A 24,084-nucleotide genomic window follows, 5' to 3' on the forward strand; every position below is an offset into this window, starting at 1 on the left:
GGGTAACCGAGAGCACAGGAAGACTGTATTTCTATTAAACCCAATGAAAAGTTTGCTAACAAAAAGTCAGAAGTAGAAAACAGTTTTAATAATCATTTTTAAGAGTTGTACAGAAAATAGGATCCAGATATTCATTAGAAAATGCAAGGCAGTATATGGAAGAGGCAATACAATTTGATAAAACTGAAATTCAACCCATCCCTCCTACTGAAAATAAATAAATTCAGTCAACAGTAAAAGCTCACATGGAATCGATGGCATTTCCAACAGTGTGCTGAAAGCTTGTTCCCAATGAATAAGTAGGGTTCTCACCTACATGTGTAGCAGCTCACTGAAACAAGGCATTTTTCCAGACAGACTAAAATGGTTAAACCACTGCAAAGAAAAGGGGGACAGATCTGACGCTAACAACTACCGCCCAGTCGCCCTTCTGACATCTTTATCCAGAATTTTTGAAAAACTAATGTAGTCAAGAGTAAAATCGCATACTTGAAAAAATAAAATACTATGAAAATGCCAATTTGGTTTTCAGAAACGCTTTCCAACAGAAAATGGTATATTTGCTTTCATTCATCAAATATTAAATGCTTTGAATAACCGAACATCACGCACTGAGATATTTTGTGATCTTTCATGGGCTTTTGACTGTGAGAATCATGAAATTCTTCTAGATAAGCTTAAGTATTGTGGTATTGATGGGACAGTGCACAAATGGTTTAGTTCGTATTTAACTAGAACAATGTAGAAAGTTTAAATTAATAGTACAGATAGTCTGCAAAAATCAGCAATGTCCTCTAACAGAGGAGGTATCACGAATGGTGTCCCACAGGTTTCAGTCTTGGGTCAATTATTGTTCCTGATATTTATTAATGACGTGCCACTCTGTATTCATCAAGATGCAAAGCTACTTCGTTTTGCTGGTGATGCAAGTATAGTAGTCACACCTAACAAACAAGAATCAGCTGAGGAAATTGTAAATAATGTCTTTCAGAAAATTATTAAGTGATTTGCTGCGAATGGACTCTCACTAAATTTTGAAAGGACACAGTATATACAGTTCTCTACAGTAAATGGCATAATACCATTGATAAATATAGACTTTGAACAGAAGTCTGTTGCTAAGACAGAATATTAAAAATTTCTGGGTGTGTGCAATGATGAGCAGTTGAATTGGAAGAAACACATTGATGATCTGCTGAAAACATTAGGTTCAGCTACCTATGCCATTAGTGTTATTGGAAATTTTGGTGATAAACATATCAATGAATTAGCCTACTATGACTATTTTCAGTCACAGCTTTCATATGGCATCATATTTTGGGGCAATTCGTCATGAAGAGAGAAAGTATTCATTGCACAAAAGTGTGTAATCAGAATAATATCTGGAGCCACCCCAGGTCTCCTTGCGCAGTTATTTAAGGAAGTCGGGATATTCACAGTACCTTCGCAATACATATACTCACTTATGAAATTCGTTATTAATAACCCGTCCCAACTAAAATATTACAATGACGTGCATAGGTACGACACTAGGAGAAAGGATGATATTCACTATTCTGGGTTAAATCTGACTTTGGCAAAGGAAGGGGTGAATTATGCTGCCACACAAATCTTTGCTCATTTCCCAAATAGCTTTAAAAGTCTGAGAGATAGCCAAACAACATTTAAAAACAAATTAAGAGAATTTCTGAATGATAACTCCTTCTACTCAATAGATGAATTTTTAGATATGAAGTAGTAACTGTAAAAAAAGTTAATTATATTGCGCAAAGAAAACTTATATTAAACTGACACGTTCCACATCATTACGAAATGTAGAATTCATGATCTATGGAACACGTATTAATGTAATGCAACGTTTGAGCAGCGTACATCTGAGGAGGAACGTGCGCCACGAGCTTGGTATTCAGCTAGCGGGATGTGGGAAACCGCCTAAAAGCAGCATCTTGGCTGGTGTGCCCTCCAGTCGTCCTCTTTAATGCGGGGAGAGGATTCGATCCCTGTGGCCCGTAAGGGGCGCATTAACACGCTCGGCTGACCGGCCGCCCAACCTCGTTCTCCTCGTGCATCGATCACATCTCGTTGAATCTGTTCTCCCCTGAATATCATTCCTATAGCGACGATCTGTTCCTACGTGGCAGACCTGAGGACATCCATTCTGCGACCGTCCGGATGAATGGTTATTTGCTGGCCTTGGCATTAACCATTTACCGGAAAAATGAGTAACTACAGATTTGGTATACCATATAATATACACAGCATAGGCATTACAAAGTAAGTTAATTCCAGGTAAACTTCATGGTACTTCGTGCATTCACACTCTCAACACAGTCCATATACCACAACTATCACAACTTCTCATTTATCGCTGGATATCCGCTTCTTGCGCAAACAGGCCGTTGTGGGCAGCTGTCGAAACAGATGCATCACAGAAGTAGCTTAGGGAATGCCTGCTCTGATCAAGGCATTAAGAAACTTGCGGCGTTGTCTGTCACAGCGCGAAGACCTTAGGATCACATCGTTGAGGTCTGCAAGCTCAGTTGGTTGGACTTCACGAAACGGAGGATAGCTGAACTTTCATCTTACAAAGATGTAAGGATAACAGCCGTGGCTCAGCAGGACGCACGTAATACAGCCGTAACAGAGGCGCAAAACACCTGCGACTTGAATACAAATTTGAAAAAGTGCCAAGTAATTTTTGTACCCCATCAGAACTTAGCAAGTTCCGAATTCCGCGAATAACTACTTCCAGTCGCCCTCCATAGTGATCCTATAGCTTATCAAAAAAACTATGAAGGACTAGGCTGTAATTTTCGATAATTATCTCAACTGGGCGACAAATACTGTCGCCACATGCGAGAAAACATTCTCTTACACAACTTAAAATATTTCGGAACGTTTTGCCACAGAGTGAGAAACGCAAACTTGTGCAGTCTCTCGTTCTACCGACCTCCACTATTGTGATATAACCCAACACGGGGCGAGCACTGATAACACTAGACTGTTACAGCTAGGCGCGAATGCCTGTGTGCGTTACGCCGGTAACACCCGTCTATTTCACCTCGTCAGTGCTTCACACGCCCAGGTACGCTGCTTACTGCCAGACAAGTCACGTGACTGCCACACGTCGTGTTTATTACTGGAACTGGAGATCAGGTACCTCTCATCTCATCATAAGGTGTGACTTATCTGCTTGCCACTCATCCCGAAACAAGGACATTCGCAAAGTCTGTATGTCTCACTGGCGTCCGCCTCTGATACAAACTGCCGTGCACTCTATGCGCACTCCAGTGACCCGTTCTTTTTCAGAAGAAGCTGAAACGCCTGCCTCTGTCACAACCATTCTCCCATCTCCTCCCTGTTACACTATTCTCTGTTTCCATTTTTCAACCAGTCATGTCACTTTTTTATCGTCTATCTTTACTAACCGTATTTTATCACTTTGCTCTTTATCAACGTCTTCCACCTCTTCTCTAAGATGCTAGCCACCTTTTTTTAAATACGTTCCTGCAACTTGTTTCCATTGTTGCACTTCTCATAAACGAATTTAAGTTGTGTTTTTTCCTCTTTTCGCACTAAGTAATTACTATTCTCAACGTGCATGTATATTAGATGTAATTTATAACGTAGTTATCGAATGAATGCAATGTAAAATATGTATAATGTCTGGTTAGGCGTAAGAGAGCACCTCAGGGCCCTAATCTTGCCACATTAAATAAATAATCAATTATTAACGGCAATCAACTATCGTTATGATATGTTAATGTGGATCACCACGGCTTGTCGCATTGCGCCAGCTGCAGATGTTCAACTCCGCCGTTCTTACATGATTTCGTCGATCCATGGATCAGGGCAGCGTTGACTTCCTAAAATCATTTGACTCAGTATGGCTTCTCCGGTTGGTAAGATAGTACAGTACCAGTGTATGGGCTATCAAATCAGATTTGTTAGTGGACTGAGTGTTCCACGGAAAGGTTGTCCCAGCTTGTCATCTTAGACACGGAGTCATCGATAGACATATAGAAGTAGTAACTTCAGTCTTGGCCGAGGAAAGTGTCTTGTGATACTTGGTGTTCATGTGGTGTATTAATGATATGCCAGATATTAATGAGAGTAATATTAACGATAGTGTGACTAGGCGGTAACTGTCGAATATACGGGGTGGAGAAATAACGTAGCAAACGGGCACTGCCCAGGGCGTGAAGAGCGAATGAAACTCACACTTGTACACGCAGCTTATTTCTTTCGAGATGACAGACTGTTAATGTAAGCAGGACCCTGTTTTGGTCGATGGCCAAATGTTCACCCGAAACAGCTATCTGACGGCTCGAAGCTACAAATTTGCTTTTCTGGAGAAGTGGCACACTTACCAGCAGCAACGAGTGATTAAGATGCAAATGAGCTAATTTGTTTAGCTTTCAATATTTATTCCAGTTAAGGGCAACAGTACTTTTGACCAGGTAATTAACTTTGACTTATGATGACCATCTTCAAGACCTATCAAATAATGAGAGAGAGCTATTTTGTGATGTGTGGTTATTAGATTGGTGCATAAGTTCGTAACGTTTTTGTTTTGCACGTTGGTATCCAGTTGCTGTAGGTTTATTTATCGACTGTCACTTTTTTATTTGTAGTCCACTGTTGCTATTTGATATTACATATTGTCACTTTTTAATTTAGAAATAGTAATTGGAACTCTGGACTTTAGAAAATGGAGTTCCAAGTGGAGAAATCAGAGTATTTCCAACACATTCCTCTCTTTGAGTCCAATAGAGGCGTGACACCAGCGGAGGCAACCATAAACGATTGCCCCGTGTACGGAGCAAGAAAATGGTTTTCTCGTTTTGAGAAGGATCGTTTCGACATTAGTGACTCTCAACGTTCAGGACGACGTTCGGCGTTTAACGAACATCGTTTAAACCCTTTAACGCGCAATGATTCACGTCACTGTTCTCGGGAACTGGTAAATGCGATGAAATGTGTTGATTCCATCATCGTGCGACATTTACATGCAGTGGGCAAGAGTCAAAAATCGGGTGTACAAGTAGCACATTCTCTAAGCTAAAATCACAAAAATTAGCAGGTATGCTAACATAAGGAAAAGAAAGGAATGGTTGAGCCCAAGAAAACAGCAACTCGCCGAACAAAGACATGAGCGCATCCAGTAGAAGATAATGTTACGCAGCTGGTGGAACAGCGGCGGTGTCGTGTACTAAGAATTGCCTATCCGAGGTGCAACCATTACTGGTGACATTTATTGTCAACAGCTGAGACGTCTTCCAGAAGCAGTCCAAGCACAACGACCAGGAAGACTCCGTGAAGAGATGCCACTCCACGGTAACGACCGCCTGCATTCTGCTAGACTCACAACGAACACTACACTGGAGTTGAGTTGGGAAGTCACTCCCCCCCCCCCCCCCCCTCCTTTCCTTATTCAGGTGATCCTGTGCCCTCAGATTTTCACCTTTTTCGCTCTCTAGCGAGCAGCCTTCAACAAACTTCCTTTCCGGATGAAAAGGCGCTCCGAACACGGCTCGACGAGATCTCCGCCTCAGAACCACGTAATTTCTACAGTCGCGGATTCGAAAAGATACCCCATCGTTGGCGGATTGTTGTAAATAGTGAAGTAGAACATATAATTGATGACTGTTGCCTGTTATGTGCATCTGTTCTGTTTATTAAACTTATGGGAAAACGCTACGAACTTATGCACAAAACTAATACGAGGGTGGTTTGAAAAGTTCTCAGAACGGAATAGAAAAGGAAGTACGCACATTGGTGATACTTTTTTATTTTTCAGTGTAGTCTCCTTGTCGTCGACGGTGGCGGCGCGCCAGCGTGGACGCGCATACCTAGAACATACCTAGAACACCCGGTATGCGCGTCCGGGATAACGCTCCCGCTGGCCACTGCCAAAACGCCAAGTCCACGCACAGTGTATAAACGAGCGCGCTCTCGCTGGACCAACGCCTCACCTGGCGCCCCCACATCGATGAGGTGCGCCGTAAGGCAATGGGGCGGCTATGCCTGCTCTACCCGCTCATCAATCCAGCCTCCTCACTCCCGACACACATTGCTGTGAGATTGCACACCTCCCTTGTTCGCGCAGTCCTTGAATACGCCGTGGTGGTGTGGGGCAATGCTGCCGCCACCCACCTCCGCCGACTCCAAAGCGTCCAGAACCGGGCTCTCCGGCGTGCCCTCCACCTCCCCTTCAACTTCCCGACCCAAGAGCCCCGCATCCTCTCCGCAGCCACTTCCTTTGACCAACAAACCCGTCACTCTCCCAATCCCTTAATCCTCTCCCTGGGCACCCGTGTCCACCACTCGATGGCCTGACCTTCTACTCCGCCCCCCATGACCTCGCATGCACAAGCCACCTCATCTCATGACAACTACTCTCTCTCACATCATCGATCATCCCCCCACCATGTCATGTCATTCACCCCCCCCCCCCCCAGTACGCCACCCCCCTCCCACCCACACTGTCCCCTATGTTGGCCTAATCATGACAGGCCCTTCCTTTTTCCACTTCTTATCTGTCACCCTCTGACTTCTTTCTCTCCCCCCCCCCCCCCCAACCCACCACTTCAAGATTGTGTGCCATCACCATCAAGACGCTGCTATGAAGAAGAAGAGGCCAGGATAATGGCCTTTTGCTTTCACTGACTCTCACTATTCCTCCTCCTCTCCTTTATTCTGTAATGTAATCATAATTCCCGGCTAGTCAATGGGCCGTTCGTTTCCCCCACTCTTCTACTGTCCCTTCTCTTGTCCTTTCTTCTTAAATGAAATAAAAAATTAAAAAACTGGCCAGTTAATTGGGCCGTTAGTTTTCCCATTTCTTCCACTATCGCTCTGACTATCCTTTCAACCTTTTCAAAATAAAATAAAAAGAAAAGAGAACAGCGCAAAAGCCAAAAATCGACCACAACCAGCATGTCAACCAACACTCTCAAGATACCATTTAAGAAGGCGAAGCGCCGTAGTAGCGCTAGAACTTCGTCCCCAGCAGAAGGTCCAGCCCTCAGTCACGAGCGCCTGCGCGTCTGCGCGCTACGCTCAGTCTGTGTCTTGCTGCTGCACACGCAACTGCGCTGAACGCCGCCAACATGCCGTACAGGAGATATCGACGTCGTCGTCGCACTACAGTTTACACAAATAATATACGAAACATCGAACTTACTACAACATCGGGAGACAAGAAAAATCTCATTCCAGTCAAGAGTGTTGCAGTCCACGCCCTCTTCGATGGACCTTGTGTATTTCTTGGATGTTCACTTAATTTTAGTTTGGATATAAACGACACATTTTCACATGGGAATGGATGGTTCACTGATGCCATAGTGAGAGGTGGTAGTGGAGTGTCTAGTGTACCTGGAGTTGAAAGTTTTAATGATAGAGATGTAATTGCCTATCGTACCTACCATATGCTTGAAATAGCTAATGACGACTTTGGTAAATCTGTTTGGTCCAACCATGTTCCAGTGCCTTGATCTCATCTCGAAAATGAGTTTCCTGCAGGCCTGCAAAATAGATTTTAACAACGGCTATCAAATCTTCGTGTGAAGTGGATCTTCGTCCATCATGAAAAATTTTCAGTTTTGGGAAGAGAAGGAAGCCTGACGGAGCCGTAACAGGTGAATAAGGCGGGTGTGGCTACAATTCGTATCTTAGTTCGTGTAATTTTGCGATGGCGACGGCACATGTGTGCGGGCGCGCGTCAATAGACGTGTCAGCCACCTTGCAGATAATTTTTTTCATTTCTAATTCTTAATTTAAAAGATACACCGTTTCAGATGATATCTGGCAAGCGTGGGCAATTTTACGCTCTTCCAATCGGCGATCCTCCATGACCATTTTGTGCACTTTTGCAATAATTTCTGGAGCAGTTACACATCCTGGGCGACCACTGCGCGGATCCTCATCGAAGCTCTCCTGACCAAATTGAAATTCATTTGTCCACTTGGCAACAGTTGAATATGAAGGAGCAGAGTCCCCCAGTGTATTGTGGAAATCGCCGTGAATGTCCTTTGCTTTCATACCGTTCATTACGAAGTACTTAATGGCTACTCGAGTCTCGATTTTTTCCATCCTCGCAAATCACTGCGCATGAACAACAACAGAGCTACGTCACTGCCCAAGCTCTCTTCAAAGAGCACTGACGTGGCACGAGTTTACAGGCAACAATCCAACGAATATCACGTGCACAACTCGTTGCGCTAGCGCTGACCTCTCGTGGTGATTCCGAGAACTTTTCACACCACCCTCGTAGAATTATAAAAAACTTTTCCTAGATCAACGTGGATTTTTGCTGCGACTGTATCTCAATTCGATATAAATTAAACGGTTTCAGACACATTAATTACGATTTCGTCACGTGTTTCTGGTGAATCAACTGATGCAAAAAATAATCCTGCCATAAGAAGAAGCTGTCCTTACTCCGAGATCGGCTTGAACGCCTCATCGCTGCACTAGGTATGGTCTTGTTGCAGCTGGGATGCCCTCGCCTTCATCAGACCTTTCAACTGACCGACCCTTCGAGTTAAAGGCAGACCCACAGTTCTAACCATGACACTGTCCTGCAGATTCATGTATGTTACTCTCTGTCTGAAAGTCTGTCCTGCACAGTACGAAGTAAAAAGTTATCTTTCCAGAGCCAGCGATATCTCTCCTGTTCCTGCAGTTGTTTTGGCCAGTGGTGAAGGTCTTGGAGGCCGCAACTTGCGGTAATCTCGCGTTGCCTCAGAATCGAGTAACTGCGTTCGTACGGCGTTCCATTTCCTGGGAAAGGAATAGAACCGAGACGGACAGCACATCTGACACGCTCCCAGTTCAGCAGAAAGTTTAGTTTGTTCGGCTGTTTCTGCAAGGAGGGTGTCTATTTCCCAACGAAACTCTACGTACAGAATTTTACTGGGCGCATACCTTTTCAGTACCCCTCCTGACTGGATTTGCTGTTGCCTCCGCAACAGCTCTGTCAGGAACATCTTTTAGGTGGATATTAGGTACGTGAGTACACCGTAATATGCATTTACGGATCACTTGTTAACATTTTGAATCCAACAACGACGCGAACAGAAGGAGTACCTGATAACATTGATGCAATAAAGACCAACATTTTGTGCTACCTAATTAATTCTGATTCGCCGGGTGTACCAGAGGATGTAAGGTTTAGACACAGTCGTATTAAGAAGCCAAGTGCGTTACATTTCCACACAGCTCAGATCAAGATTTTTTTTTTCCAGGCGTCCTCAATATCGAAGACAACCTCTTCAACGGGTCATCTCAAGGTGTCCACAGGTGAGTGAGGTTTTCTTTAAAAATTTCCATTCATTGGGCATCGTACGCATATGGCTGACCTGTTGTCATGTTTCTCTGCCGTTCCTTATTTCGCTTGTACGGTGACAAAATCTATGCTTCTGTGCGACATCCTTAGTCCTGGAATAGGAGAGCACGTAATATTGTAGGCTACCAAAATCCAGACATAAAATCATGCTCTTGTTGGTGATAAAGTTACAAATATTACTTTTCCTGTTATATTTGCAACAGTTATGTTTCTGACATTTAAATCGCAAGTGAGTCGTGCATCGACTTTCCTGTTTGTTTTCTACTTTCAGTTTAAAACTGGCTTTTTTGCACCCTGGCACCTTACACTTCATAATAAATTGTCCAGATTTAATCCTTGAAACAAACGACAGTCAAATCGGCTCCAAGCGTTCCCATAAACAAAGGGAAAAAGTATGTGAGCGGCCTTTTTAATGAACTCGACAATGTATCAGAGACACAATGAACAATCCTTCCACTGCCATTCCTACAGCTCATTTATTTAATGATTTATTCGCTTGACAAATTTTGAGGTATTCAGTCTTATAATCAAATGCGAATGTGCATGCTTCACGAATGAATGCAGGTCGTCTCAGTGTATTACATTATCCAGCTTCTGGCCATCCGAAATAAAAGCTCACCTTCTAATATGTACCCGAAAACAATAAGAAAGCCTCTGCACCTCTTATTACGTCCATGCCATTTATAGCAATTATGACTTGTGTTTTATTCATTGTTAACCAGCACTCAACCTATTTTGTCTAAATAACACAGTCTGTGTTAATATTTAACTGTATTTTATACGTCGAAAATACAGTGAAATTGTGAACCAGACGGTGTTACTCAGACGGTTGGAGTATATACCGGTAGATCACAGTGGTGTCTACACGGCAGTGTGACGCAGTCTTTTCTTCCTTCTTCCGATCATCATCAGATGGAAAATCGAGAACATCTATGTTACTACGACAGTTCTAATATTCCCACCAAATTTTCCACATTTTGGTACAAGAATGAATTTCGTTTTATAAAACTTCCGTCTTAATCATTCTTAGAGAGACAAATGATAGTCTTCCTGAATTAACGAGTAAGTCAGTGATGTAATAAGTTGTTGTAAGCGTGTCTTGCGTGAACTGCGTTGTTATGTTAGACATCGTCCTCTCGCCTACTTCGTTTTGACTCCAAGTACTTGCAAATTATTATTGAGCTGTTCAGAATTTGTTTTAAGACATTCTTATTGTAATCATTGGAATAAGCATCGTCAGATTTGGATTTTTTTAAAAGATGCTATGAATTAAGAATGTTGTTGTTGTCTTCAGTCCTGAGACTGGTTTGATGCAGCTCTCCATGCTACTCTATCCTGTGCAAGCTGCTTCATCTCCCAGTACCTACTGCAACCTACATCCTTCTGAATCTGCTTAGTGTACTCATCTCTCGGTCTCCCTCTACGATTTTTACCCTCCACGCTGCCCTCCAACGCTAAATTTGTGATCCCTTGATGCCTCAAAACATGTCCTACCAACCTATCCCTTCTTCTACTCAAGTTGTGCCACAGACTTCTCTTCTCCCCAATCCTATTCAATACCTCTCAATTAGTTACGTGATCTATCCACCTTATCTTCAGTATTCTTCTGTAGCACCACATTTCGAAAGAATCTATTCTCTTCTTGTCCAAACTAGTTATCGTCCATGTTTCACTTCCATACATGGCTACACTCCAAACAAATACTTTCAGAAACGACTTCCTGATACATAAATCTATATTCGATGTTAATAAATTTCTCTTCTTCAGAAACGCTTTCCTTGCCATTGCCAGTCTACATTTTATATCCTCTCTACTTCGACCATCATCAGTTATTTTACTTCCTAAATAGCAAAACTCCTTTACTACTTTAAGTGTCTCATTTCCTAATCTAATTCCCTCAGCATCACCCGATTTAATTTGACTACATTCCATTATCCTCGTTTTGCTTTTGTTAATGTTCATCTTATATCCTCCTTTCAAGACACTGTCCATTCCGTTCAACTGCTCTTCCAAGTCCTTTGCCGTCTCTGACAGAATTACAATGTCATCGGCGAACCTCAAAGTTTTTACTTCGTCTCCATGAATTTTAATATCTACTCCAAATTTTTCTTTTGTTTCCTTTACTGCTTGCTCAATATACAGATTGAATAACATCGGGGAGAGGCTACAACCCTGTCTCACTCCTTTCCCAACCACTCCTTCCCTTTCATGCCCCTCGACTTTTATGACGGCCATCTGGTTTCTGTACAAATTGTAAATAGCCTTTCGCTCCCTGTATTTTACCCCTGCCACCTTTAGAATTTGAAAAAGAGTATTCCAGTCAACATTGTCAAAAGCTTTCTCTAAGTCTACAAATGCTAGAAACGTAGGTTTGCCTTTTCTTAATCTTTCTTCTAAGATAAGTCGTAAGGTCAGTATTGCCTCACGTGTTCCAACATTTCGACGGAATCCAAACTGATCCTCCCCGAGGTCGGCATCTATCAGTTTTTCCATTCGTCTGTAAAGAATTCGCGTTAGTATTTTGCAGCTGTGACTTATTAAACTGATAGTTCGGTAATTTTCACATCTGTCAGCACCTGCTTTCTTTGGGATTGGAATTATTATATTCTTCTTGAAGTCTGAGGGTATTTCGCCTGTCTCATACATCTTGCTCACCAGCTGGTAGAGTTTTGTCATGAGTGGCTCTCCCAAGGCCGTCAGTAGTTCTAATGGAATGTTGTCTACTCCGGGGGCCTTGTTTCGACTCAGGTCTTTCAGTGCTCTGTCAAACTCTTCACGCAGTATCGTATCTCCCATTTCGTCTTCATCTACATCCTCTTCCATTTCCATAATATTGTCCTCAAGTACATCACCCTTGTATAAATCTTCTATATACTCCTTCCACCTTTCTGCCTTCCCTTCTTTGCTTAGAACTGGGTTGCCATCTTAGCTCTTGATATTCATACACGTGGTTCTCTTCTCTCCAAAGGTCTCTCTAATTTTCCTGTAGGCAGTATCTATCTTACCCCTAGTGAGATAAGCTTCTACATCCTTACATTTGTCCTCTAGCCATCCCTGTTTAGCCATTTTGCACTTCCTGTCGATCTCATTTTTGAGACGTCTGTATTCCTTTTTGCCTGCTTCATTTACTGCATTTTTATATTTTCTCCTTTCATCAATTAAATTCAATATTTCTTCTGTTACCCAAGGATTTCTAGCAGCCCTCGTCTTTTTACCTACTTTATCCTCTGCTGCCTTCACTACTTCATCCCTCAGAGCTACCCATTCTTCTTCTACTGTATTTCTTTCCCCTATTCCTGTCAATTGTCCCCTTATGCTTTCCCTGAAACTCTGTACAACCTCTGGTTCTTTCAGTTTATCCAGGTCCCATCTCCTTAATTTCCCACATTTTTGCAGTTTCTTCAGCTTTAATCTACAGGCCATAACCAATAGATTGTGGTCAGAGTCCACATCTGCCCCTGGAAATGTCTTACAACTTAAAACCTGGTTCCTAAATCTCTGTCTTACCATTATATAATCTATTTGATACCTTTTAGTATCTCCAGGGTTCTTCCACGTATACAACCTTCTTTCATGATTCTTAAACCAAGTGTTAGCTATGATTAAGTTGTGCTCTGTGCAAAATTCTACTAGGCGGCTTCCTCTTTCATTTTTTAGCCCCAATCCATATTCACCTACTATGTTTCCTTCTCTCCCTTTTCCTACACTCGAATTCCAGTCACCCATTACTATTAAATTTTCGTCTCCCTTCACTATCTGAACAATTTCTTTTATTTCATCGTACATTTCTTCAATTTCTTCATCATCTGCAGAGCTAGTTGGCATATAAAATTGTACTACTGTAGTAGGTGTGGGCTTCGTATCCATCTTGACCACAATGATGCGTTCACTATGCTGTTTGTAGTAGCTTACCCGCATTCCTAATTTCCTATTCATTATTAAACCTACTCCTGCATTACCCCTATTTGATTTTGTGTTTATAACCCTGTAGTCACCTGACCAGAAGTCTTGTTCCTCCTGCCACCGAACTTCACTAATCCCCACTATATCTAACTTTAACCTATCCATTTCCCTTTTTAAATTTTCTAACCTACCTGCCCGATTAAGGGATCTGACATTCCACGCTCCGATCCGTAGAACGCCAGTTTTCTTCCTCCTGATAACGACATCCTCCTGAGTAGTCCCCGCCCAGAGATCCGAATGGGGGACTATTTTACCTCCGGAATATTTTACCCAAGAGGATGCCATCATCATTTAATCATACAGTAAAGCTGCATGTCCTCGGGAAAAATTACGGCTGTAGTTTCCCCTTGCTTTCAGCCGTTCGCAGTACCAGCACAGCAAGGCCATTTTGGTTAATGTTGCAAGGCCAGATCAGTCAATCATCCAGACTGTTGCCCCTGCAACTACTGAAAAGGCTGCTGCCCCTCTTCAGGAACCACATGTTTGTCTGGCCTCTCAACAGATACCCCTCCGTTGTTGTTGCACCTACGGTACGGCCATCTGTATCGCTGAGGCACGCAAGCCTCCCCACCAACGGCAAGGTCCATGGTTCATGGGGGGGGGGGGGGGGGGGAATTAAGAATGTAAGTGAAAATTCAATCCGCGCGGAGTGGCCGTGCGGTTTGAGGCGCCATGCCATGGATTGTGCGGCCCCTCCCGCCGGAGGTTCGAGTCCTCCCTCGGGCATGGGTGTGTGTGTGTTGTTCTTAGTGTAAGTAGCGTGTGAGTCTAGGGACCGATGACCTCAGCAGTTTGATCCCTTAGGAATTCACAGACATTTGAACATTTGAAAATTGAAAGTTAATGTACACATTTAATAAACAACATGTATGTATAGACACTGGAAGTATTGTACCGGAATTCACTGTAGGAACTGACCATATCCGTAACTGTGTAAACATTTCACAACCGTATCACTGCAATAACAGTCAGTGATATGGTAAGGTAATTTCCGTCCATACTACTTCGTTGAAAGAAGAGAGGTTAGAATACAAAGAAAAGGCTGTGTTAGTAGCTCAGTTGCTTTAAAATGCAGCTGATGACCTGTTACGACTGCAGTACCTCTGATTGCTTTGGCCGCCTTCTCCTTGCCACATGAACACAGTCTGTGCTCCAGGTGAGCTGCTGCAGGGTGTCTCCATATACTGCACGAGAATTGAAGAAGCGATAATAGAAGAAGTCGTCTCCCTGATACTGATTTTAAGTGTCCAAGGAAAAAGTCACTGTACGAGGGGTGTCGAAGTATCCAGCCCGAGATAGATCTCACAAAAACAGCACCACCTACGTCTCGCAGAGAGAGCACCACCAACGTTTAGTGTGTCCCTTTGTGGATACGCAAGTCAAATTTCGAGGCTGCATCTTCGTTAGTTTTACCGCTAGGAACCGTAGTGTAAGCACAATGGCGAACATCGAGAGATCGAGAACCGTACTGTGATTGACTGTCTTCATTTGAAGTGAATGACGCCCGAAGAAGTCGCGGAGGACATGCCGAATACACTTCCGTACAGTACTCCGTCTTGTGCGACAGTGGAGGAAGAACCGGGTGTCCGATTTCAGACGTGGAGGTACGAGTATCGAAGATCCGCCAAGGAGCAGAAGGCCTGATGGAACAGTGACTGCAATTGAGAATACGATTTTGCAGAATTGTCGAACCACGCTGCAGCACACTGAAACCACATTCGGAATCTGCCATGGGCGTGCTCGTGACATTGTTGTGCATGTTTTGGGAATGCGGGATGTTTCATCTGGTGGGTCCCAAAAGACTAGAATGCCGATCAGGGATGGGAGCGTGTGAAGAAATCGTTCACCAATATGAAGCGGATGGAGACGGCTTTCTTGCAATATACGTGACAATAGAGGAAACGCGGGTTCACCACTTTGATCCTGAGACAAAACAACAGTCACAACAATGGAAAAATCCTTCATCCCCTACCACAAAAAAATTCCGAGTGCAAAAATCAGCAGGTAAGGTAATGGCATCGGTCTTCTTGGGTAATTGTGGTGATTACTTGCAAAAGGGCGTAACTATCAATGCAGCATACTATTACAGCCACGTGCGCCGTTTAACAGAAGAGATCAAGAAAAAAAGGCGCGGAAAATCGGCGCTCGGAGTTCTTTTGCCTCAGGACAACGCACCGCCGCACAAAGCCCTCGCAACACTGGAAACTGCGTGACTGCGGTTTCGAATTGTTACGTCACCCGCCACGTTCTCCAGATTTGGTTCCATCAGACTTTTTTCTTTTGCCAAACCTAAAAAAGGACGACGATTTGACAATGATGATGCAGTGACTGATGCTGCGAACGCTTGGTTGGACTCGAAATAGAAGACCTTTTATTTGCATGGTTTGCAGAAGTTATCTGAGCGTGCCTGCAAGTGTATTAGTGTACACGGGTATTATACTGAAAAATAAATTCGTATTATGACTTTTTTTCAATCCTTATTTGTTAGGCTAAAAACTTTTCGACCTTCTCTCGTATACATACTTAAACAATGGATATTCCAGGATGGAATGCAACAATATTATGAAAAGAACAGTTGCTACTTACCATATAGCGGAGATGCTGAGTCACAGATAGTCACAAAAAGCTTTCGGCCTTTGTCAAAAATAGACAACAGACACACATAGAGACACACACGCTCCCGCAAGCGCAACTTACACACACATGAGCAGCCTGATGCCAGACTCACTTCAGCTGCCACAGACAGCGCTCGTGTGTGTGTGTGTGTGTGTGTGTGTGTGTGTGTGTGTGTGTGTGTGTGTGTGTGTGTGCGGGAGGGGGGGGTGACTATTTTTGACAAAGGCCTTGTTGGCCGAAAGTTTATTATGTGACAGCCTTCTGTTGTGTATCTGCGACTCAGCGTTCCCGCTATATGGTGAGTAGCAACGATCCTTTTCATAGTATTGTATATGTAGTTATGGTGACACACAGCAAGCTTTTCAGGTCGGTTTTGAGGGGGAAGGAGCGAATGATTAATTTTTAACACCTCAGAAACCTTGATAGTTGGCGTGAAGGGGGTTCATTCTTTGTGATGTACTTCGCAACAGTTTAATACGTTTGAAAAAACTACTACTCAAATACTGTGGCTATTGGAAGTCTCTCTAAGGCAGTAGAAATTGAAGGGGAAGGGCGTAAAATTCGTAGGAAAACATTCCACTCAGTACAATGGCATTTGTGTGAAGACGAAAGTATATGATCTCTAGTAAGAAAAAACAAACACGTTCGGTGAAAAAATGTGCAATAGACGCCTGAAATTCTATGGCGTATTTGTAAAGGATGGTTAGAAAACAGCCTGAAAAGCTTGTAAGTGTGTTGCGGGGTAGGTTGTGCTGAGAAATAACTCTTGGAAAAAAAATTCGATGGCTGTGCCGTTTCCGAGTTAACTATCGCTGAACTTAGCCAATAAGGCCGTTGGGCGCGTAAATTCAAGGTGCCCGCAAGAGACGGTGATGCCAAAACCGAACAAGACTGCGGTACAGAAACTGGACATAGGGCGGTGGTAAGGATCGAACCCGAGCCAAAGGCTGAGCAGTCTCGTGCGCTGTCGTCTACGATATGAGAACAACTGACACCAATTTTGTGTGGCGGGACGACAGAATCTGCGAGCGCAACGGCCTGATGGCTGAGTTCAACGCTAATTAACTCTGAAACGCCGCAACGTAGTGAATTTTTTTCTTAACAGTTATTTCTCAGCACACCCTATCCTACAACACTCTTGAAGCTTCTTAAGACAGTTTCTGACCACCCTGTAGAGAGAACAACAATAGATGCCGAAATACTACAGGAACATTTCAAACTAGGTCAAAATCATCATCAGTTAGACAAGATTTACAGGACATAAACAGCACAGAAGAAAACGTCTACCATTTGGAAGACGTTTTAAAAGAAAACTGGCTAGAAATGGTCAGAACATTGGAAAAAGAGACACAGTAAATGCATGAAGTAATTTTAGGAGGATAGGAGGCCAGAAAGATATTCTGGGAGGATAATGAAGTGAAAAATATAAAGACAACTTCCAACGTGCTCTTTAAGTGGAGGAAATGAAGAAAGAGGAGTTATGGAAATTATATAAATTGTATGGAAAATATGAGGGGATCCGTTGAAGTTTGTTTCAGATGGGGTTGTTATGGAGGTATCGATTAGCGTTCGCGTCCATAGCCTGTGTCTTTTTCTTCGCACCATCAAAATTGAGAAAGTAGCCAATGACTGGGAAATCAGCTGACTTTTGTCCACTTCGTCTAACATGGAATAAGCAGTGCGACGCAGTGGTTACTGCAATCGAGGCGTGGGAGAGAAGGCGAACTATGTATACGATTTTTCCCGAATTGCTTAACGCAACTACCGGGACCATTCCTTAAATCACTCAGTGAATGACTACTTTACCCCTCTTTGTCCTAGTTGAGACAGCCCCCTGTGCCACGACCACAATGTCAATGAAGAGTTAAAATCTTCTCCCTAGTTCAGAGCTCCGCGGTGACAAGAATTGTATAATCAATGTAGATTATGGATTTCTGTAACGGGAACGCAGGAAACATCGTAAATCATTCGTATAATAGTTTGTGACGTCGCATAATTTCTCATTTGTCAATACAATCGGTATTCAGATTTCGAAGTATTCGGCGGAAGCTGTTAAAAAGATTGGCCCGTCGAGTTTCAGCTTTAGCGGATTAATGGGAGCCCCCGCGCCTGCGCACTGGCGTATGCCGAGGCCCTCTCCCGTAGTAACGGCGCGCTGCCGACAGATGGCTTCGTCGCTCTGAAACGCCAGTGGCGCAGCCGTTGTTCTCGCGCCCGCGCGCGCTGGCCACGCAATCTTTCTCGCTCTCCCACCCGTATGTCGTCGCTTTAATTACGGCTACGCAGCAATACGGCAAAACTCGGTGACTGTGCGCGATGCTCGGGCCGGAAAGAGAGTCGGGCGCGTAGTATCGAGTGAGGCGGCAGACGCGACACGCACCCCGCGGCGGCGGCGGCGGCGGCGAGAAGCGGGCGCGAGCGCCAATCACTGACCTAGACCCGGGTGACGTCACCGGCGCGCTCCCCTCGCGGCACTACGGCAGCGGCAGCGGCGGGCAGTCGGCGGTCGCCGGGGGATGTGTTGTGAGGTGTTGCGCGTCGGAGGCGACGTCGGCGGCGTGTGCGGCAGCGTCGACTCAGCCGTGGGCGGCGGCAGCAGCCGAGACCCGCACAGGGGCGGCGGCGGGTCCCGCGCCCCGACTCCGGCCGGCCTGCACAGTAAGTCGCCTCGGCCGCCTCCCCCCGGTCTCAGCTACCGGCATTGATCACAGTTTTATCCACGCGTGTCTCGGATAGGGAGTACGCAGTGTGTTAGCTCGGCTGGAGGGCGCCTTTCGCTGTTCTTGTTCAATATTAATAGACTGCCAGGTCAGGTGATGCAGTGGTCTATAACGAAGGACTACAGTGAAGAAAACCAGCACAGGTATACTGACAGACCTCGATAAGATTTCAGAATTGTGAAAGTACAGCAACTTGCGATATCCTTAAATATAAATATGCACATTTCACAACATGCTAAACTATAGCATTCGTATGCTTACAATAACGACGATTCACATCTGGAGTCAGTCAAGTAGCTCGGTCTAACGTACGCGGAAAATGAAGTGGAATAATCCCACAGACGAAATCGTAGGTACTGCTTACGGCAGACCTGGGTTCATCGGTAGAATACTGTATTGCTCACAAAACTAGCGTGCGACCCACTTTAGAATATTGAACTGTGTGGGATTCACACCACAGAGAACCAACTGGAGACGCTGAACGTAGAGATTGGCAGCACGAACGGTCGCAGGTTTGTTCGACGCGTGGGAAGGTGCGACGGAATACTGAAACACTGAGCTGTCAGACACCTGAGCACAGACGCTAACTCTCCCGTCGAAGCCTACTTACAAAGTTTTAAGGGTCAGTTGTAAGTGGCTAACCACGGAATATACCACATTCGTAGTACGAGCCGCGGCGGCAGGATTAGAGCAAGTACAGTGAACGGAGAGATATGAGCGTCAGTCTTTATGTATATGTAAATGGAGTGGGAGGAAACCCTAATACGTACTTCAGTGGCAAGTACCCCCCGCCATGCGATTGGCGGTCGTTACAGAGCACGCACGCACACGCCTCCCCTGCAGCTGGCGCGTGTGACGCAGCACCGGCTGCCGCCTACCCACAGCACACGCAGAGGGTGTCGGCCGAGCCGTCGCGCGCATATCGGGCCGCTCTCACGCAATGGGCGTCTGTGGCAATGCGGCTTTTCTGCACTGCTGGCCGGGGCAAGGCGCTACTCCATGTTTGTTGCTTCTGGCGACCTGGTTCGAAGTTCTGTCTCGCCCTCTATAAATGGCAGCGAGTGTAAACCGACTGTTTCGTTTATCTTGCCAAAATATCACATTTTCGACGTTATGCAGATATTATCTCTCCACCTGCAGCTAGAAGTGCAGTTCACGTGCGATACAACCCGTGAGTACACGGCTGCAAAGTCACACACAGATTTTTAAGCGTCACCTTTGATTCTTAACGCATCAGTACAGCACCCTACCTCAGTGGATGTGCAAAAATGCCACACACCTGCCCTGGTGAAAGAGCTGGTGGAAACCTACTACGACTGTGAAACAATGGTTCCGGTTTTATTGTGAACGTAAAAGACGTGACTGGCAGCAGCGTATGTTACGATGGTGAAAATAAAATCATAGTTTACAAGTGCCGAAATGGTGCGTTTCACTTGTGGGTGAATGTGGACGACAAACGGCGCCCACAGGAAGAGAATAAAAAAATATGCACAGATCGGACAGCTAATTAACAATTACGGAACCTAATCGGGGAGACAAGTGTTTTTTTGTGCAACGTGACTAAAAGAAGAAACAGGCTGTTACAACTGATCCAGTTATGGTAATGGATAAAAATGTGAGAGGCAAAAACTGTAGCTAGAATGCAGTAAACAGGTTGAAACTGATGGAGGTTATGGAATGGAAGCTACGCAAAGATGAAGGGACTTGCACGCGATTGATTAGATAGCTGAAGGCTAGATCGATAAGAAGCATGACGAATTCTTTACAGTGCCTTGTTGTGTGCTTTTGCCAAATACTAAAGCGAAAGCACTGTTCCTAACCTGACGCACCGATTTTAAAAGCGTGAAGGTGGCATTTCTTTTAAGCTGCGCGGTGGCTCTCCAGCGCTCAGCACCTACTGAACAAATAATATGAGGCGAAGTTCAACTTGCCCACATTAATTTACTTCACTCTGAGAAACCATAAACAAATAACCTGGGCTCTCACGTTTTGTCTGTGACAAATTCTCCCAGAATTAATTTAAAACTAATTTCCTTGGCCCAGATTCTGACCGAGTTTTTCGGTTGTAAAAAAGCTGCTGGAAATGTAAATCCTCTCCCGTGCATTCACAATAATTGGAAACCATCTCGCCTGATATCTGATTGAAAACACCTAGAGTTTACAATAGGTCACAACTCCGACATCTCTCCATACCCTAAGGGGTAGCGAATAAAAAGTTCTTGGCAGCTTACTTTGTTATTGAAATCGTATTCTCCGATTTTCTTACAAACACTTCACGCCATTGACTGAAAGAGGCGAACTGAAACAGTGTGCCCTACCGAAACCGAGGACCGGATGTCCTACTTATGACTGCACCGGCCCGTGGCAGCAATGTGCCCCAGGGCGATACCCCCCGTACCGTAGGACACCTATTATTGTGACACAACACCAAATGTTAAGGATCCTGAAGTTATCGAGGATAAAATTACAGGTTGAGAAACATTATATACAGCTTATACAGAGAGTAGACTGAAGTGGTAAGAACCTAAGCGTACCACAGGGAGCCAGTTACTGAGAATGAATTCAGCCAAGATTGTAGTTTTAGCCCAACTGCAGCGTTATACAAGTCACACACGAGTACATGGGGGCAAGCACTAAAAGGAAAAATTTCTGAAAGGAATTAAGTACATGGAGAAGAAATTAAAATTTCAAGGTTTTTCGATGGCATTTATACGAGGGTTGGAACTTAAATAGTGGAAACTATTTATTTACTAACCTTCAAAGTATTCACCAGCATTGTGTATAACCCGTTGCCAACGATGTGGAAGTCGTAGGATGCTCTTAGCACTGTCAGTTGTGTTTACAGTGCGAGCGGCGCGGTCTATTGCCCGACGAATTTGTAGCAGTTCTGAAGCGTATGCCTTGAAGTATTTCCTTCAGTTTAGAAATCGAGTTGATATCACCGGGGCTTAAGTACGGGAGTGCAAAAGGTGGTATAGTACTTGGCAGCCCCATCAGTCAAACAAATCAGTAACAGCTTGCACTGTACGTGCTTGAGCATTGTCCTGCAAAATGGATGCTCAGGTCCTGCAGAAAGAGCCATCACTTCTGTCTCTATGCTGTTCATTTTTGGAAGACAACCTACGACCAGCTTAGAGACAGAAGTGATGACACTTTCTGCAAGACCTGAACATGATTTTGCAGGACAATGCTCAAGCACGTACAGTGCAAGCTGTTACTGGTTTGTTTGACTGCCCGCATCTCGTGGTCGTGCGGTAGCGTTCTCGCTTCCCACGCCCGGGTTCGATTCCCGGCAGGGTCAGGGATTTTCTCTGCCTCGTGATGGCTGGGTGTTGTGTGATGCCCTTAGATCAGTTAGGTTTAAGTAGTTCTAAGTTCTAGGAGACTGATGACCATAGATGTTAACTCCCATAGTGCTCAGAGCTATTTGAACCATTTGTTTGACTGATGGAGCTGCTACGTGCTATACAATGTGGCCGAGAGGTTCTAGGCGCTTCAGCCTGGAACCGCGCGACCGCTACGGTCGCAAGTTCGAATCCTGCGTCGGGCAAGGATGTGTGTGATGTCCTTAGGTTAGTTAGGTTTAAGTAGTTCTAAGTTCGAGGGGACTGATGACCTCAGATGTTAAGTCCCATAGTGCTCAGAGCCCCCCATCGTTGGCAACGGGTTATACACAATGCTAGTGACTACTTTGAAGGTCAGTAAAACTTTAAAACACGTATCTATTTTGTACGATCTGTAAATAAATAGTTGCCACTATTAATGTTGCAAACCTCGTAATAGTGTCAGAGATGTTGGAAGATCATTAAAATGGAAGATATACTGTACACAAAAGAGGTTATAACATGGTCGCCCATTAAAATAAAACATGGCTAAGTAGTGCCAGAAGTAAACGGGGTGTAAAAGGCAGACTAGAAACAACAGTCAAAGGTTCTCTGAAAAGGGGAAGTTAACATAGTACAAGTGTTCAGGAAGTGTCTTCTGAACATTTGTGTCTGGACTGCAGCGTTATGTGGACATGAAACGTGGACTGAACAGTACAGACGAGATGAACCAGCGTTTCAGAATGTAGTCTCTCAGAAGAATACTAAAGATTTTATGGGTAGATCGAATAACTGAGCCAGCTGGGGATAAACGAGATTTATGGCATAGCATGATCTGAAGAAGGTATAGATTGATACGACAACGAGATTTATGGCATAGCATGATCTGAAGAAGGTATAGATTGATACGACAACGAGATTTATGGCATAGCATGATCTGAAGAAGGTATAGATTGATACGACAACGAGATTTATGGCATAGCATGATCTGAAGAAGGTATAGATTGATACGACACCTCTTAAAGCATCAAGAAAACGCTAATGAGGGTGTTGCTGTGTCAGAGACTGGTTTGATCCAATTCTTCACACTGCAGGTCCCTTCATCTCTGCATAACTGCTGCAACCATCTTCCACTTAAAGTTGTTTACTGCAGTTAATTCCTGGTCTCCTTTACCGCCCCCCCCCCCCAATATCAATGTAATTGTTCCTTCCTGTCTTCGGATTTGTCCGATTGACTTACACCTTCTTTTAGTGAAAATGTGACAAATTTCTGTTCTACCCATTTTATTTGAGTGCTTCCTCATTATTTATGCCACCTATACCACCAATACATGAAATACCCAGCTCTCTTCTGTATCAACACACTGCAAAAGTTACTACTCGTCTTCTCTTTACTGTTTATAGACCAAGTTTCACTTCCGTATCAAACTACACATCAAATAAACACTTCCTAAAACTTAAATTTGCAACTGATATTCTTTTTCAGAGAAGTTTTAGTTGGTGTTCCGTGTCTGTCTTTTACACCGTCATTACTTCTGTCACTGTTGATTATTTTGCTTCCCAAATAGCAAATCTCGTCTATGACCCGTTTCTCATCTGTTAATCTCATTCATCCGGCATAATCCGCTTCAAATCGGCTGCAGTCCATTGTGATAGTTTTACGTTTGTACAGGTACAGTCTTTTCAAGACACTATCCATTCCGTTTCACTGATCTTCCAAGTACTTTGCTATCTGTAACAAATTAAACGTCTCTGACAAACCTTGAAGTTTTCAGTTCTTCTCCTTCAGCTTAAATTCTCTTTCCAAATTTCTCCTTGTCGTCGTTTAAAGTTCACTCAGTGTCCAGATTGAATAATATCGGGGCTACGCTACAACCCTGCCTTACTTCCTTCAGAACTACTGCTTTTCTTTCATGTCTTTCGATACAAATGAAATCTTTTTACTATAACTGAAGATAACCTTCTGCTTCCTGTAGTTTATCCCTCATAACTTGGAAATTTTAGAGTTTGTTCCAGTCAGTATTTTCAAGAGGTTTCTTTAAAAATTACAGACGTTGCAATTAAAGATTTTGATTTCTTTTCATAAACAGATTATTTAAAACAAGCTAGTTGG

The 24,084-nt window shown here is 44.0% G+C and overlaps 1 protein-coding gene across 5 annotated transcripts in view; it reads left to right on the forward strand.

Annotated features, from left to right (window-relative positions):
- LOC126285457 (putative fatty acyl-CoA reductase CG5065) overlaps positions 1 to 24,084 on the forward strand; it is a 375,357-nt gene that overhangs the window by 43,616 nt on the left and 307,657 nt on the right. For 2 of the 5 annotated variants that reach the window (XM_049984865.1, XM_049984866.1), the window contains exon 2: positions 9,249 to 9,303. The exons of 1 other annotated variant lie outside the window; for it this stretch is intronic. Coding sequence is in view for 2 of the 4 variants with exons in the window: in XM_049984859.1 (XP_049840816.1) it covers positions 18,445 to 18,586 (142 nt within the window). In the remaining 2 variants the exon portion in view is untranslated. Of the gene's footprint in view, positions 1 to 9,248; positions 9,304 to 18,122; positions 18,587 to 24,084 lie in introns of those variants that run through there. 2 more of the 5 variants (XM_049984859.1, XM_049984860.1) reach the window with 2 other exon arrangements.

Source organism: Schistocerca gregaria, chromosome 8 (genome assembly GCF_023897955.1).
Source record: "Schistocerca gregaria isolate iqSchGreg1 chromosome 8, iqSchGreg1.2, whole genome shotgun sequence".
NCBI classification, from domain to species: Eukaryota; Metazoa; Arthropoda; class Insecta; order Orthoptera; family Acrididae; genus Schistocerca; species Schistocerca gregaria.